The sequence below is a fragment of the Dromiciops gliroides genome, chromosome 3, assembly GCF_019393635.1.
Source record: "Dromiciops gliroides isolate mDroGli1 chromosome 3, mDroGli1.pri, whole genome shotgun sequence".
NCBI classification, from domain to species: Eukaryota; Metazoa; Chordata; class Mammalia; order Microbiotheria; family Microbiotheriidae; genus Dromiciops; species Dromiciops gliroides.
The window spans coordinates 69437206-69454737 of record NC_057863.1 but is presented as its reverse complement, the minus strand read 5'-3'; the positions used below and the strand labels follow the sequence as shown (position 1 = coordinate 69454737).

The 17532-nt window shown below is 43.3% G+C and overlaps 2 protein-coding genes across 2 annotated transcripts in view; one reads left to right on the top strand and one right to left on the bottom strand.

The window, feature by feature from the left end:
• Positions 1-5998, bottom strand: part of TMBIM1 (transmembrane BAX inhibitor motif containing 1) — an 80296-nt gene extending 74298 nt beyond the window's left edge. The window contains exon 1 of the mRNA XM_043997690.1: positions 5891-5998. The gene's annotated coding sequence lies outside the window, so the exon portion shown is untranslated. The remainder of the gene's footprint in view (positions 1-5890) is intronic.
• LOC122750850 (probable hydrolase PNKD) overlaps positions 5790-17532 on the top strand; it is a 29414-nt gene continuing 17671 nt past the window's right edge. Inside the window, exon 1 of the mRNA XM_043997686.1 lies at positions 5790-6016. Within this exon, the coding sequence (XP_043853621.1) occupies positions 5847-6016 (170 nt within the window). The 5' untranslated portion in view covers positions 5790-5846. The remainder of the gene's footprint in view (positions 6017-17532) is intronic.

Sequence of the window (17532 nt, the reverse complement as noted above, 5' to 3'; positions counted from 1 at the left end):
CTTCAAGTTGTGTCAGTTCAAGTAAGTCTTTCTATGCATCTCAGTATTTATCATATTCATTGTTTCTTACAGCACAATACTATTTCATTATATTCTTGTATCACAATTTGTTTAACCTTTCTCCAATTTATGGATATCTATTTTATTTCCATCTCTTTGCTACCACAAAAAGTGCTGTTATAAAAATTTGACTGTATGTGGAGTCTGTTCTTATCAATGACATCCTTGGACATTTGTCTGGTAGTGAAATCTATGGGTCAAAGGATATAGACATTTGAGTAACTCTATTTGTATAATTCCAAATTGCTTTCCAAAATGATTGAACTGATTAAAATCTCTACAAACAATGCACAAATGTGCTTATTTTTCCACAACTCTTCCAACACTAATTGTTCTTTTATGGTCTTTACTAATTTGCCTAAGCCTAATGGTTGTTTTTATTTGCATTTCTCTAATTATCAGTGATTAGAAGCATTATTTCATAGGGTTGTTAATAGTTTGCAATTCTTTTGAGAATTATTTCTTCATATTCTTTACCACTTAGCAATTGGGGAATGATTTTTGGTGTTATATATGCACACATATTTGTGTATATTTCTTGGATAAAAAATCCTTATCTGAAAAATTTGATACAAAGATATTTTCCCCATTCAAACACTCTTTTTATCATAGATGGATTACTTTCGTTTGTGCAGAAGATTTTCAATTTAATGTTGTCAAAATTATCTATGCTAACTTTTGTAATTGACTCTATCTCTTATTTGGCTAAGGAGACATCTATGCATGGACATAAAAGGTATGTAATCTGCTTCTTTTCTAATATTTTTATGGTATGATCTTTAATATTAAGGTCTCATGTCTATTTGAATTTATTGTGGGATACAGTGGAATATGGAAAACTTTTGTCTAAACACAATTTCTGCAGTTTTCCCAGCAGTTCTAATGCAATAGAGAATTCTATCCCAAGTAATTTATTTTCAGATTTATCAAACTGGCTTATTGAGTTTCATTGTTTCTGATTCTCCCTTTTCTAGTCTATTGACCTACTTCTCTATTTTTTTAACTAATGGCAAATGGTTTATAATATTGAGGACTAGAAATGCTATTCTTCCTTCATTCCTAACTTTTAAAATATTATTTCTCTTGGCATACATACTAGATCTTATATTTCTCCAAGTGAATTTTGTTATCATATTATCGAATCATGTAAAGTATCCCTTTAATAGTTTAATTGGTATAGCATTAAAACTGTAAATTAGCTTCAGTAATATTGTTATTTTTAATTACAGTGGCACAGCCTTAACATGAGCACTGAACTCCAACTATTTTTCTTTTTTTAATCATAAAAGTATTTTATTATTTTCTAGTTACATGTAGAGATAGTTTTCCACATTTGTTTATATAAGATTTCTAGTTTCAATTTTTTCTCCCTCCCTCCCCCCTCCCCCCTCCCCAAGACAGCAAGCAATCTTATATAGGTTATATATGTACAATCACATTGAACATATTTCTACATTAGTCATGTTGTGAAAGAAAAATCAAAACACAAGGGGAAAACCTCAGAAAAGAACAACACAAAAAATAGAAATAGTATGGTTCGATATGCATCTAGATGCCACAGTTCTTTTTTTCCGGATTTGGAGAGCATTTTCTATCATGAGTCCTTTGGAAGTATCTTGGACCATTGCACTGCTGAGAAGAGTCAAGTCTATCACAGTTGATCAACACACAATGTTGTTGATACTGTGTACAATGCTCTCCTGGTTCTGCTCATCTCACTCAGCCTCAGTTCATGTAAGTCCTTCCAGGTTTCTCTGAAATCTGCCTGCTCATTGTTTCTTACAGCACAATAGTATTCCATTACATTCATATACCACAACTTGTTCAGCCATTCCCCAATTGATGGGCATCCCCTCAATTTCCAATTCCTTGCCACCACAAAAAGAGCAGCTATAAATATTTTTGTACATGTAGGTCCTTTTCCCTTTTTTATGATCTCTTTGGGGAAAAGACCTAATAGTGGTATTGCTGGGTCAAAGGGTATGCACAGCTTTATAGCCCTTTGGGCATAGTTCCAAATTGCTCTCCAGAATGGTTGGATCAGTTCACAGCTCCACCAACAATGCATTGGTGCTCCAATTTTTCCACAGCTTCTCCAACATAAGTTCTTTTCTTCTTCTTCTTCTTCTTCTTCTTCTTCTTCTTCTTCTTCTTCTTCTTCTTCTTCTTCTTCTTCTTCTTCTTCTTCTTCTTCTTTTTGATGGGGCAATGGGGGTTATGTGACTTGCCCAGGGGCACACAGCTAGTAATTGTCAAGTGTCCGAGGCTGGATTTGAACTCAGGTCCTCCTGAATCCAGGGCAGGTGTTTTTTACCCGCTGCATCACCTAGCTGCCCCCAAGTTCTTTTTTTCTTAAGAAGAACTTTGTAATAAGAATTTATTCAAGTATTATGTGTGTCTTGGTGCTATTTCTTAACTATTCTGCAAGTAATGCAAGAATGTATGCATTTCATAGGTATTTTTAATAGGCTCAATTGAGCAGTTGTCAGATTAGGGGAGAGGCAAATAAAGTTATCTGAATCTCCCCTTCCTTCTTTTCCTTTGAAGCCAAAGTGCTTAGTATAAAAGTCTTTGGGACGCCTTTGTACAGGTAACCAACAGTGGGACTTAGAACTCAACAGTGGAAGTTAGAAAATTCAGATTAACACAAGGCTCCATGGTTTACTCAAGCCACAGCAAGTTTTAATGCTATACCTTTCCATTTTGTTTAATAAATGTGATCTGTATGTGACTCAATAATGTTTTGGGTCACAAGAAGTTAGGAAAAAGAGATTAGGATCCAGTGGGAATGGAAGTAAACACAAGCTAAGTGAATTATGAACTTTGATGGGTTGAAATCATGCTCAAGACTTGATAAGAAAGGGCAGCTAGGTGGCGTAGTGGATAGAGCACTGACCCTGGAGTCAGGAGTACCTGAGTTCAAATCCAGCCTTACATACTTGACACTTACTAGCTGTGTGACCCTAGGCAAGTTACTTAACCCCAATTGCCTCACCAAAAAAAAAAATAAAAATAAAAATAAAAAGACTTGCTAAGAGCCTGGGAAGGGTGAGGGGCACCAAAATGAAAGGCTGGAAAATGCAGGAACCAGGCAGGTACAGTCCTAACATGTGCAGAAGGAATATTAAAGAGATTTTAAAACTTTTCACACTTGCACAGTTTTTTCAGGGTGAGTGCTCCATTACCTTGTGGTATACACATATATCCTGCAGCCTGAATAGCTAGCTACTCAGATACTCTCCCTTAATGCCAATATACACAAGGGCTCCTGTGGGTGGGAGACATTCCTCTATTCATGGTTCAAGTTTATGAGAAAGGGAAAGAAGATAGAGATTCTGAACAACCACCCCTCAAAAAAGGGGGAACAAACTCCTAATATTTGGGCATTTACCTTATCAGAAAGTTAAGGGGCAGCTAGGTGGCACAGTGGATAAAGCACCTGCCCTGGATTTAGGAGTACCTGAGTTCAAATCCGGTCTCAGACCCTTGACACTTACTAGCTGTGTGACCTTGGGCAAGTCACTTAACCCTCATGGCCCCGTGCAAGAAGAAGAAGAAGAAGAAGGTTAAGAGGGGGAAATGTTCCTCTGGAGCTTCCCAAATATTAGAAGGGTGGGAGAGTTCTCAACATGGGGTTCATGATTTTATAAAAAATATTCTGATAACTATTTCAATTCTAATATAGTTTCCTTTATGTCTTTAATTTTGTGTTTAAAAATATGATTTTGAGAAGGGGTGAACAAGCTTCACCAGACTGCCAAAGAGGTCCACGGCACAACAAAGGTTAAGAGCCCCTATCCCAGAGAGGTCCCCACCCATCAGAATCTGAGGATGGGTTATGATGACTGAAAGCAGTTGGCTAGAAAAGATGGTCTTTGGAGGGTGTGACAAGTTCTCCCTCCATCAGAAAGTAAAATGAGCAAGAACATAAGTCACCAAAAGGGAAGGTCATCATTTCCCCATCTCCAGTGTGGTACAGTCAAAAGTCCAATGATCTCAGAGTCAGAGGACCTGGATTTGAATCCTACTTCTGTTTCCCTGACGATCTCTAAGACTCCTTCTGGCTTTAAATCCTATTATCCTAAGAACTGGGAGATGAGCCAGTTCAAGAGTTAATGAATGGGGCCAATGGATGTTCGACTCAGTCACTTAAGACAAGGATACAGAGCGCTCCAAAAACAAAACACACATACACACACACACACACACACACACACACACACACACACACACACACACACCAGCCACAACCAAATAAACAAAAAACTGAAAACCAAAACCAAAACAAAACAGATCTTCTAGCCTTTCAGGCTTTGAAAACAACCAAAAGACACTTCCCTCCTCCACTCCAGGAGAGGACTAGATCCTTTATTTGAAAATTCTTGCTAGGTGGCACAGTGGATAAAACACCAGCCCTGGATTCAGGAGGACCTGAGTTCAAATCCAGCCTCAGACACTTGATACTTACTAGCTGCATGACCCTGGGCAAGTCATTTAATCCTCATTGCCCCACCAACAAAACAAAACAAAACAGAAACGGAAACTCCAGTTTCTAGAATTCTTAACTGGGAAAAGCAGCCTGGGAGAATTGGTGGGGCTTCCCTACCTCCTCTGCTAGGGGGATTGAGTATTCCTCACCTGTGCTTTCAAGATGCTTGAAGTCTAGTGAAGTCAAGGAGCATAACACACAATAGACCTTGGGACTGGACCGGGGGAGGGCAAAGGGCACCCACCTCCTTTTCCTATAGTCAAGGCCTAGCAGGCTGAGCAGGCCTCTTTTTGCCTTTGGTTTTTCAACCCAGACTCCCTCCCCATTCTTTCCTCCGCTTCCATAGCCAAGGCATGGGGTCGGGATGGGGGGGGGGGGGGGAAGGGAACAGGACAGAATCCAGCCTCCGTGGCCTGGGTACTTGAGGGAGTGGTGGAAAGACAGAAATTTGTCTAATCTGCTTCCTGCCTCAGTAGTCTCCCAGTGGGAGAGGTAGCTAGCAGTAGCTGTGTGCAGCATTTCCTGTCCTTCCTGGATCTGGGGACAGAATGAATTTGGCCCCTGTCCTTCTCGCCCTGGCCTCGAATCTCATATTTTTAGCTTTTTCCATCCCCTCTCAACCCAACCTCCCACCCCCACCTCCGCATCTGCTCCCTCTCCATTTCACAGCCCGATTTACTTTAACCTTTTCCAATGCACACATTGAATCTTATTGTCCCTGCCTTCACGTGGGTGGGGACAGGGGCTTAACTCGTCGTCTCTGCAACAGAGCCCAGCAGCCTAGCAGTATGCCCTCGGCCAGGAGGATGCATTGAATAAATAAATGCATGTTGAATAGGAGTCCAGCGAATAGGGCAAGGGTTGAGCATGGGAAGGAAGAACTGGTTTCCCAGTTAGAAACCCCACGGATAAACCTTCTATTTTCGGGTTTCAAGGATGAAACCGCAGGTGCAGCTCCCATTCCCCTACCTCTTTCTCCACATCCCCTCCCCTCCGTTTCTCAGCCCTTCCGAGGCTAGGGGCAAAATCAGAACACCGCCCACTGCCATTGCGTACAAATGACACGGGCGGGCTTAAAACCTGTCCGTGCAGGTCTCCGAGGTGGGAAGGGGCAGCAAGCAAGGGGAGGCGCTTGGCCCCAATGTCAATGAGGGGGCGGGGCTAGAATCTCTAGGTCAAGGCTAGGGGCGGGGCCGGCCCCTGTGGTCCACTGTGTGGGAGCCCGGGGCGGGCTGTAGCCTAGCAGCGCCCCGCCCACGCCCCCCCCCCCGGGTCCCCAGCAGAGCCGGCCCCCAGCATGGCCCTGCTGGGCTGCCCAGCCTCGTCGTTGTACCCGCTTGCCTGCTGCGGACTCGTCTTTCTCGTCCTCCTCCTGTTCTTGTTCACCCGGACCCGCTGCGGTCGACCCCGCTGGGGCATCCCGGGCCTGATCATGGCCCGCAGCGAGAGGCTGCTTTTTCGGATCGGGTTAGTGTGCTGCGTGGCTTCCGATGAGACTTGGGGAGGGGGCTGGGAGCTGGAGGAAGGGAGACCGGGCCTGGCGAGAACCGGTAAAGGGGATGAGACTGAGGGGGCGGGGCGGGCCAAGACAGACTGCGGGAACGGGAGAGGGGAGGGCAGAGATGGGGGTGGGTGGGCAGAGACCGGGGGATGCAGGAGAGCGGACAGCAGAGATGGGGAACCTGGAGGGGGAGACTGGAGGATCTAGGAGAAGGGAAGGCACAGATTGGGGGGCAGAGGCAGAGGATCTGGGAGAGGAAATGGCAGAGATGGGGCAACAGGGAAAGGGAGGAAGAGGAGGGGGGAGAGAGGTAGGTGGGAAAGGCAGGGGACAGAAAGTAGGGAAGCCTGGTAGGGTAAGGGAGACAGAGGTGGGGTAAGGGGGTTGGGGAGAAAGTGGGGGTAGGTAGGAGTGAGGTAGCTGGGGGAGGGGCGGAACAGAGACTGGGGAAGCCGGGTAAGAGGGATGGCACTGGAGGGCTTGGTAAGGGGGGGGGGGAGGGACAGATATTGGGGGCAGGAAGGACAGTCACTGGAAAAGCAGGAGAAGGGGCACTGACTTGAGAGGAAGAGTTGCTGGAATAGAGAGGTGATGAATTGGGGGCGGTATTGCCAAGCCCCAGACAGTGGTAGAGGCTCTGAGGCCTGGGTCCTGCTAATAAGAAGCTTGGGGACCTGCTCTTTTCTCTCATCCCTGAGAGGAGGAGAGACTGTGTGAATCCTTTATAGTCCCAGGCCCTGGCTTTCCCTCTCACATGAAAAGACTAAATGACATATCTCTTTTTCTCCAGCTTTTCTGACGCTGGTCTTTGGTCACTGAGGGAGACCAAAAAAGCTAAAGCTTGTGGGATCTGGCCCAATGACCACCACATCTCACTTCAGACCCCTCATTTCATCTTTTGTCTGCAAACTCCCAGACACTTTAGGTCAACCCTTGACTGAAGACCCTCTCTTGCTTTCTCCCTATGATACAGAGAGGGATCTCTTAGCCAGACCCATTTCCCCCCTAATCCTTCCCCCAACCCTGGGAGAGAGAGAGAGAGAGAGAGAGAGAGAGAGAGAGAGAGAGAGAGAGAGAGAGAGAGAGAGAGGAGAAAAGAGCAGGGAACTAGCATATTTCTAGTAATTGCTCTTCCAAGCAATGAAGGTCCTTTTCTTCCTCCCTCTACCCCCCCCCTTAGGGGCAGGATGGGGTGAGGAGAGAAAAGGTATTAAATACATCAATGGCACAAAATAAAGGAGAAAACAGATTTCAGCTCTTGGGCAGACATTTTGATGTTCAGGTCAGAATTGGGGGGGGGGTCGGGTCTGTGGATAAGCTGAGAAGGCATGTTTGTGTAACATCCTCTAGTGCTCTGCTTAATGTCTCAGACTATCTAATGAGGTTCCTAGATGCCTCGTCGTCGTTATAGCATCCATGTAGCATGCCATAAAACCTATTTTATACATTCTCCCATTTAATCCTTGCAGCTATCCTGTGAGGTAGGTGCTATTGTTAGCCCCATCTTCAGGTGAGTAAACGGACTAAGTGACATAGCTTATATCTGAGGCAAGATTTGTTTGTTTGGTGGAGCAATGGAGGTTAAGTGACTTGCCCAGGGCCACACAGCTAGTAAGTGTCAAGTGTCTGAGGTAGGATTTGAACTCAAGTCCTCCTGAATCCAGGGCTGGTGCTTTATCGACTTTGCCACCTAGCTGCCCCTGAAGCAAGATTTGAACCCAGGTCCTTCTGACTCCAGAAGGGGTATTCTGTTCATGCTACCTCCTATCCCGCATAGTTGGCTTGAACCATGGTATCTCAAACTCAATCAACTGCTGTCCTGAGTTAAGGAATAAAGATGTGAAAAGTCAGAGAACAATTGGGGGTAAAATGGTTTTTATGGTTCGTTTCCAGGTTTTTTCTCCATATTATTCAAATTTTGAAATATACCATACACGATAATTTTGAGTCTACTGAGATTGTATATATCAAAATAACAAACTTTAGCTCCATAAAGAACATTTAAAAACCCCATTATAAATCCATATATATATATATATATATGTCTTTTGTTTCTTTTCTCCCCTTCCCCTCTGCCTCTTGCCCTGATTTCCATTTAAAAACAAAACTTTCTCCTTTTGGCATCAAAATTTCACATCTCTACTTGGGGGGGGGTGGCGGGGGGGGGTGTGTGTGATCAAAATGACTTCTTTCCAACCCCCAACACTCATGAATTAGAAAGTCTACAAACGATTTGAGGGACTTGAAATGAGATTTGTGATGGCAGAATTTTTAACATCCCCAAATCTAAGGGCCTGGGCATTGTAGAACTAGTTGGTGTTTAAGCAAAGGCAGTGGATTCCCCAGTTCTGTGGACATTCCTGATTCTTGATTTCAAAATTGTCCTGGTTCACATATTGCCAAATGCTCTGAGCAGAACAGGGCACCTAGGTTGTAAACTCCCAAGCAAGAGGTCTTCTGCAATCATGGCTAGAACCATGGGTGGAGCTGGAAACTGGGGAGGAGCTGCTGGTTCTGAGGAGTGGTGCTGGCAGGAAACATCAAGGAAATAGGCAGGTGCTGGTGCTATGGAGAGGGGCCCACTTAGGCAGGAAGGATGCAGGAGAGAACACAAAGGGACCTTGGAGATTTGGGATTCCAGCAGGAAGGAGCACAGGAGATGGGGGGCAGGGGCTGGAAACCTGGACATGATATTGGGGAAACTGAGTGACAGAAAATAGAGAAGCACAGACCCAGAGGAGAAGCAGCCCTTGAAGGTGGGGAAGGGGGGAGGAGGGGTTGAGAGGATGGCAGGGCAGAGAGATGTTTATTTGTCTGGATGGCCAGAGAGACCTGTGTAGAGAGTCTCGGCCATTTTGCCGTGAGGATCAGAGATTACATTTCATATCCAACCTCATCTTTCCTGATCTGTCTTATTACTAGTACCTGCGCCTTGAAATTATCTCCAGTTTATCTAGTTTGTGAATAGTTGTTTGCATTGTGTCCTACATTGTGCCTTGAGTGTCTTGAGAAAGGGACTGTTTTTCCTTTCTTTATACCCCTCAGAGCTTAGCATGGCACGTGCACACAGTAGGCACTTACTAAATGCTTGTTGGTTTATTCACTTGCTAAATTTCTGCTAAGGAGTGCCCCTCGCTTCCTCCTACCTTGTGCCATCCCTCCCTTCTTTAGAGTCTCTGCTGTTATTCATTACGGCTTTGCCAGGCGCTGTGCTAGTTGCCTGATTGAGGAGGGGAAGGTGGGGGTGGGGAGAGGCAGGGAGAGAGACAAAGATAACAACAGGTTTTCTGCCCTCAAGGAGTTTATCATCTATTGGGGAAGTAGAACCCTACACAAGTAAAGGGAACAGAAAGGAATAAGCATTTCGTAAGCACTTATTATATGCACACACTGTGTGCTAGGTGTTTTACAAGTATTACAGTATATGCTGTATGTCATCCTCATGGGGAAGAAGTAGGGAACACTAACAAGTGTCTCTCCTGTGGGTCCTGCTACATGACTCAGTTTCCCCTTTCTGTTTGCTCTGTGGAAGGTGAAGGGGAAATTCTGTCCTCTAGAAATAGGGCCAAAACAGGCTCTCCTTCTGCACAGGCAGCTAACTTTCCATGTCCCATGGACTCACAACCAGTTAGAGTGATAGTAATATTACTGTTTCATATTGCTGTTGTCTGTTTTACTGTTATCTCTACTCACAGTTATTCTCTTTTCTTTTCTATATCCCCCAGAGTCCCAGTCCAGTGCTGGGCCCTTGGCATGGTCTGCATTTAATAATAGTGAATTGTCCTACAAAAAAACCCCACAAAATAAAAATAATAGTGAAGTGCTTAGAATTGATTAGGCAGGGGGCAGCTAGGTGGCGAATTGGATAAAGCACCAGCCCTGGATTCAGGAGGACCTGAGTTCAAATCTGGCCTCAGACACTTGACATTTACTAGCTGTGTGACCCTGGGCAAGTCACTTAACCCTCATTGTCCCACCCCAAAAAAAAAAAAAAGGAATTGATTAGATCAAGCCTGAGGAGAGGAAAGGGTGGTTGGGTGAGTGGATAGTTGGTCTAAAGACACTATAGACACTTAAAGACACTAAAAGAGAGTCCTCTCCAGAATTCACTGATTGTAAGGAATCAGTGGGACCTTTCTGCTAGGACAGTGTCTTTCTATCTCTTTCTGTCTTTCCAGTTTTCATCTCTCTCTGTGTATTTGTCTCCCTTTATCTCCCTTCCAGCAGGTCCTCCCCCATACCCATGTCTCCTAAGTATGTTGTTCTTTAGTCTTTTCAATCATATCTGACAGTTTGTGACCCTGTTTGGGGCTTTCTTGGCAAAGATACTAGAATGGTTTACCATTTTCTTCTCCAGCTCATTTTACAGATGAGGAAACTGAGGCAAATATGATTAAGTGACTTGACCAGGGTCACACAGCTAGTTAAATGTCCGAGGTCGGATTTGAACTCAGGTTTTCCTTGACTCCAGGTCTTGCGTTTTATGCACTATGGCGCCACCTAAGTGGCCATATTTTCTGAAGGACTGGATCCTCACCATGGGTTGGGCCACTTGGTCTGGAACAGTCTCATTTACTGAGGAGAGAGAAGAAACAATATGGAACCTTTGCAGTATTATTTCTTGCCCTTTTCCTGGCTAGAGTCAAGCTGTGGTCTCTCTACTTTCCCTCCTACCCCCTAAGGGCACATGAGATTCTGGGGAAACTCTTGATCCCTTGAGTTCTTTTTCTCATTAGGGAATCACCGAATGACAGAGTGGGGAGGGACTGACAAGAAAATCTGCTCTACAACCTACCTGACAAATGGTCACATAGCCTTTATTTTACCTCCACCACCTTCCATTCCAGTTTTGGATCATTTCTAGGAAGTTTTTAGCGAGCACTTTCTTGAGATTTTTGACTGCACTTGTTTCTGGGATGGATTTCAACCTCTTTTGGAGGCATAGATAAGTCTTGGCTGTGGCAAAGAAAAATATATCAGTATTCTAGACCAGGCCCAAGGGAGGCCAGTCTAATGATTCAGGCTCAAGGGTCAAAACGCAATGAAGCACTTGTGGAAAATAAAACTCCAGTTAAAAACCACTTCACTAAGTTACAGATTAAAAAAAACCAGAAGGATACAAGGTAAAAATAAAACTCTACCCAGTTCCTCCTGCAGAATCAACATAGCAAAGAACAGGAAAACATTCCCCTGAAAGGAAGAAAGATAAAATGAATTTTTGGACACCAGTTTCCCCTGGGCTGAGCCTTTTTATACCTCAGGCAGCAAGGAAGAAAATTGCCCCCTTAAAGGACCAGCCTGTACTATGTAAAACAGGTGATGCTTATACCACAGTTGGTACTTTGTGCAAATCATTGCTAAATTTGCCCCAATTTCATTCTGTACTTTCTGGAAATATCATCTTCAGTCTTTTGTCATTCTTGCTAGTAGTAGCTCCCCTTGAGAAATGTTTTATTTGTCTTCAGCTTCATAGTTGTTGTTCTCGTTTTTTAGCATCTTCTCACCTTATTTTATCACCATGACAATAACAACATCACAAATTGCAACTTCCTTTCTCATATCTTACCAGTTCTTACCAAGAGGATTAGCTTTTTTTTTTTTTTAAGTATCCAGAACTGACTAATAAACTAATTCAATGAATGGGATTTATCACCAAGTTTCAGGCTAGTTCTCTCCCCTACCTCTCTTTAGACTCCCCTTCCTCTGTATCTCAGCCACGTAGAAGATTTCTGTATTTGGTATCCTAGCTAAAAGAGGAAAAAGCACACTACTAACCCTCCGAAGTTCATTTGTTTCTAAAGCCTGGCATGTGATGAATACGACAGATAGGTTAGTGTGAAGGAAGGCAGAAGCAAAGCAGACCAGAGTTGATCTGAGGCTCCACTGACCTCCAGGACTTCCCTAGCCTGAGCATGGAGTTGAAAGTGAGGCCTAGGGGGGCAGCTAGGTGGCGTAGTGGATAAAGCACTGCCCTGGATTCAGGAGGACCTGAGTTCAAATTTGGCCTCAGACATTTGACACTAGCTGTGTGACCCTGGGCAAGTCACTTAACCTTCATTGCCCTGCAAAAGAAAAAGTTAACGGAGGGGGCAATTAGGTAGCACAGTGGATAAAGCACTGGCCCTGGATTCAGGAGGACCTGAGTTCAAATCCAGCCTCAGACATTAGACACTTTTACTAGCTGTGTGACCCTGGGCAAGTCACTCAACCCTCAGTGCCCAGAAAAAAAAAAAGAAATAAAGAAAATAAAAGAAAGTGAGGCCTAGCAGGGACTCAAAGAAATATTTAGAAAGTCCCATTGTTGGGAAAACTAGGTGTCTTTGGTTTAAGGGATATAGAGAGGGAGGAAGAAGAGAGAAGGGGAAGAGAGACAACTAGTTTGAGGAGATACTCCCCATCTTTCTCTTCCTTCCCTTCCTGCCTCTCCCAAAGAAGGAAACCCCGGCTCTTTGCTCCAAGCTGGGCCGAAAGCTGGCTTAAGGGATGAAGGTATTTGGGACCATAAGGTTTTACCTGTGCCAATGGATGGGCACATCTATTGAGAGGGAGGGAGGAGGCAAGCTCCCTCAGTTGAGTATGTTGGTGCCTTGAGTCCAGGAAGGGTGATAGAGGAAATATTTCTCTCTCTCCCTCTGACTCCATGAGTATGTTTTCTGACTTCCACTGAACTTGTGTACTTCAGAGTTCAATAACAGGGCAGCATTGACAAGCAGACACTTTGCATTCTGTGTTCTGTGTTGCATTGAATGGTGTCATGGTTGACTTCCCATCCCATACTCTAGGTGTCTGGCTGGTCGTGGTGGTGGAAGGAGGAGGGGAGAGAGCAGTTGTGTGAGGGCAGCTGGCAGGTTCTCTCACCTTTGTTGGCTGTTTTCCCAGCATAGAGTTCTCTCTTACTGTAAGCCCATGTTCTGGTGAGCTTGATTAAGAAACTTTTATTCACCACCACCCCTAGATGCATAAGATTGCCTTTAACCGTTATGCCTCAGGTCCTCCCAACTTTCCAGGCTCTATTTCCTTCTCATTTAGAAGAATGAGGAAACTGAGCTACAAAGAAGGCAGGACCTCCCCTTGGAGCAGAGGAATCAAAGGTTTTTTTCAACTCTTGATCTTGTGATCTGACATGTATGAGTGAGTTCATGTGTGTTCTTTATGGAGGACAATGGTATACCGAAAACAAGAACCTATTGGCTACTTACAAATAGAGATTTTTAAAAAATAGAATCTCAGTTGGTAGCCACCTCAAAGGTCAGCTAGACCAGTTTGTACCTCACCAAGAATTCTCTCTACAGCAACCGGACTGGCTAATCCATTTATCATGTACATGTTAGGTTTAAAAACAAAATGAAATATAGTCCCTAACCTTAAGAAATAGAGAATGAAATTGGGGCAGCCAGGTGGCACAGTGGATAAAGCACTGGCCCTGGATTCAGGGTTTAAATCGGGCCTCAGACACTTGACACTTATTAGCTGTGTGACCCTGGGAAAGTCATTTAGCCCTCATTGCCCTGCAAAAAGAAAAAAACAATAGAGAATGAAATTCAGGAAAAGCAGCCAAATGAGTTGTAAAGGAAATAAACATTATGGTAAAGGGGAAGGAATGCTAAATTTAGAGTCAGAGGACCCAGGTTCAAATCTAGACTGTGCTATTTAATTGACCTTGGGAAAGTCATTTTCCTCTGGGCCTCAGTTTCCTTGTCTGTAAAAGGGGATTGGACAAAATGCCCTCTAAGGTCTCTTTCTGTTCCGAGTCTGTGTATCCTATGACTTGGAGAATAACCTGTAATTTCTTTTTTATTTTAATACATTTTATTAATGCATATTATCTTTATATAAGTCATTTCAACCCTCCCTCACCAAATTGAATCCCATCTTATGACACAGAAAAGCAGCTGATCAAAAATATCTTATACAGTGAAAGAATCTGACAATGTATACCATAGTGAGCCCTACTAGCCCCCTGACTCTCTCCAGGAGTTAGGAGGTGGCCTATACTGTCTATGTGACTTTTTCCAATGTAAAGGTATTCATTCTACTTCTTCCAACCCATTTAATTTGTTAAGACATAAGAAAGCATCCTGTATGGGTCACAGAAATGTGCTGAGTTGAATTGGAGTCCTCCTATGGGTAGAGGACTGGGAAACAAATGTTAAGTGTAAAGCGCTTTAAGCTTATGGTACTTGTGGCCAATATTTGAGACTGAAAATAAAATCCCCTCCTGACATCATGTGTGCAAACGAATTTATTAAAAGAAAATACATTGGGGCAGCTAGGTGTCACAGTGGATAGGGCACCAGCCCTGGATTCAGGAGTACCTGAGTTCAAATTCGGCCTCAGACACTTAACACTTACTAGCTGTGTGACCCTGGGCAAGTCACTTAACCCCAATTGCCTCACTAAAAAAAAAAAGAAGAAAATACATTGTGGTAACAGATTCCTTATACATCAATCTTTTTCTTATTCAAAGGCAAAGGATCATCATCTTTATTGGCATAAAAGCCTACAGTTATCTGCCTGGCCCCCCTTGTCAGTTATGTTCCAGTCAGTTGGGAACACTTGTGTTTAACAGACCAAACTATTCTAGAGAACTCTGAAAACAAGATTGTGATTCCTCCCAGTCTATAGTCTGTCTCTTACATTTTACTGACATTGTTCAAAGTTTACTAGTCATCTCTTAACTGTCAAATCCAATGACCTTTCTTCTGTTCTCATTCTCCTGGTCCTCTCTCTGTTGGTGATACTGTGAACTGCTCTCTCTTCTTGGATTCTCCATCCCTTTCCTTTGGCTTCCCGCACCCCTTCTCTTCCCTGGTTGTCTTCCTCCCTCTCCACTATTCTTGCTGTTCCTTTTGCTGGGTCATCACTGATCTCTTTCTCCCTAAGGTTCTTTGTCCTGGCCTCTCTTATCTTTATTCTCTATCATCCTGGCTGATCATCTGCCCTAACTTCCCTTATTCTTAGGTTGATACCTCCCAAATCACAGGATCTCAAACTTGAAGGGGATCTCATCTAGTCATCTACTGGGGGAATCAATACCTACACAAAAATCCTGGCAACAAGTAGTCATCCAGCCTTTGTGTAAATTCCAGTGATCAATAAGCCCCATTCCAAAATAACCTGTTATACTTTTGAATAGCTCAGTGTCTCTTTATCCAACCCTTATCTCTCCCCTGACCTCCAGTCCTGGCTCTTCAATTGCCTGTTGGTCATTTTCACTTTAACGTCCTCTGGGCATTTCAAACTCAACACGTCCAAAACTCACTATCTCCCTCACTAGACAAGCACCTCATATGTTCCTCTTCCATATTTTCCCTCTCTTTTAGTTCATAACTTGGAGTCATGCTTTACGCTTTCCCCATATAATCTAATTCCCTAATCTAATCTAATTCTTTACTCTCTCCCTTATCTAATCCATAGTTTAGGTTTACCAAGTCTACCTCCATAAAATCTGGTCCCCTTCTCTCCATTCACACAGCCACCACCCCATCTTGGACCCAATCACTTTTCCCCTCAACTATTTTTTTTTTAGTGAGGCAATTGGGGTTAAGTGACTTGCCCAGGGTCACACAGCTAGTAAGAGTTAAGTGTCTGAGGCCGGATTTGAACTCAGGTACTCCTGACTCCAGGGCCGGTGCTCTATCCACTGTGCCACCTAGCTGCCCTGCAAGATATTTGTCCAAAGGCACAGAGTTGACCACATCACTCCCCTTCTTCAAAAGTCTTCAGTGCTGAGGCAGCTAGGTGGTGCAATGGATTCAGGAGGACCTGAGTTCAAATCCTGCCTCAGACACTTGACATTAACTGTGACCCGGGGCAAGTCACTTAACCCTCATTGCCCTGGGAAAAAAAAAAAGTCTTCAGTGCCTGTCTATTGAATCCAGGATGAAATAGAAACTCCTCAGTTTGTCAGTTAAGGCCTTCTACAATTTCATTCCAATGTAACTTTCCAATTGTACCTCATATAACTCTGCTACAGGTATTTTGCATTCCAACTAAAATGACCCACTAGCTTTTTCCCACATTCCATTTTCTATTAACCTTCTCCAAAGCCTTGTCTAAACTGGTTCCTTATGCCTGGAAGGCCAAGGAATTCCTTCCTCTCTATTTCAGAATCCTTATCTTCTTTTTAGGTTCAAATGGCTTCTACCTCCTCCAAAATATTCCCTGATTACCATAGGTACCCCCCCCCCCGCCCGCCATCTCTGTCCTCAAATTACCCTGTATTTATTTATCTAGGCATAAGTTTCATCTTCCCACTAGAAAGAAAACTTGAAGTCAAGAACTGTTTCTTTTGGTTTCTGTATACCCTGAATCTAGAACAATGCCTTTTGAAAAAAAAATTTTTGTTGTTGTTCAGATGTGTGGTCTTTTGCTAAAAATCTTAGCTGGGTCGTACTTTTTCCCCTCTACTAAAAAAATTATATAAATAAAATTATAAATTAATTATAAATTATAAAATGAATATAAATACATATTATGATATATTATATAATAATCATATAATATAAATATAATTAAATTACCTTATAAAATAATACCTATAAGTTAAAATAAACTTTTAAAAAGTGAATAAATCTGGCCTTAAATTGGATTCCTGATGGATACAGGAAGCTCTCAATAAAGCAATTCCCTCTACCAACTTAGGTTGATAAATTTTCTGCAACTTAACAGTGTTGGAGAGTTACCTAGGCCACTAAAAGGTACTTTGCGCCTGGGGAGGGTGGGGTGTTGGCCAGCCAACCCACATCAAAGGTGAGACTTGAACTGAGGTCTTCTTCCTGACTTTGTGGCAAGCTATCTACCTCATTCTGGCTGCCTTTCACCTCCTATGAGTAAGAACTTAATCAGTGCTTGTTGAATGCCATGGAATGAACTTGAATTGAAGTGTATTCGGCTTGTCTCAAATCTGACTCTAGACTTGTACCACTTGACATTGGCTCTTAGCTTCAATTTTAGCTACTCTATGAAAGAGAGTGAGTATGCTTTCACAGAGGCAGATGAACCCAACCATTGTTCGGAGCTTGGCCAAATAACCATATATATCTCAGGTGGGGCTTCTCCAGTGCCTTTTCGTTAAGATTACTTTCAGTTGACTCTGGAAATATCTTGTATATCCATAGTTTAGATTTTAATTTTAACAAGCATTTATTAAGCACCTCCTATGTGCCAACACTGTGCTAAGTGTTTTACAAGTGTTATCTCAGCTTTATCCTCACAACAACATTGGGAGGTTGGTGCTAATATTATCATCTCAAATTGACAGAGGAGGAAACTGAGGCAGACAGTTTAATGACTTGTCCAGGGTTATTCAGCTACTAAGTGTCTGAGGCAAGATTTGAACTCCTTGCCTATAAGGCTCTATCCACTGTATTACCTAGCTACCTCTGATTTTATGATTTTTTGTTTGTTTTCTCTCTCTCTCTCTCTCTCTCTCTCTCTCTCTCTCTCTCTCTTTCTCTCTCTCTCTCTCATACACACTCAC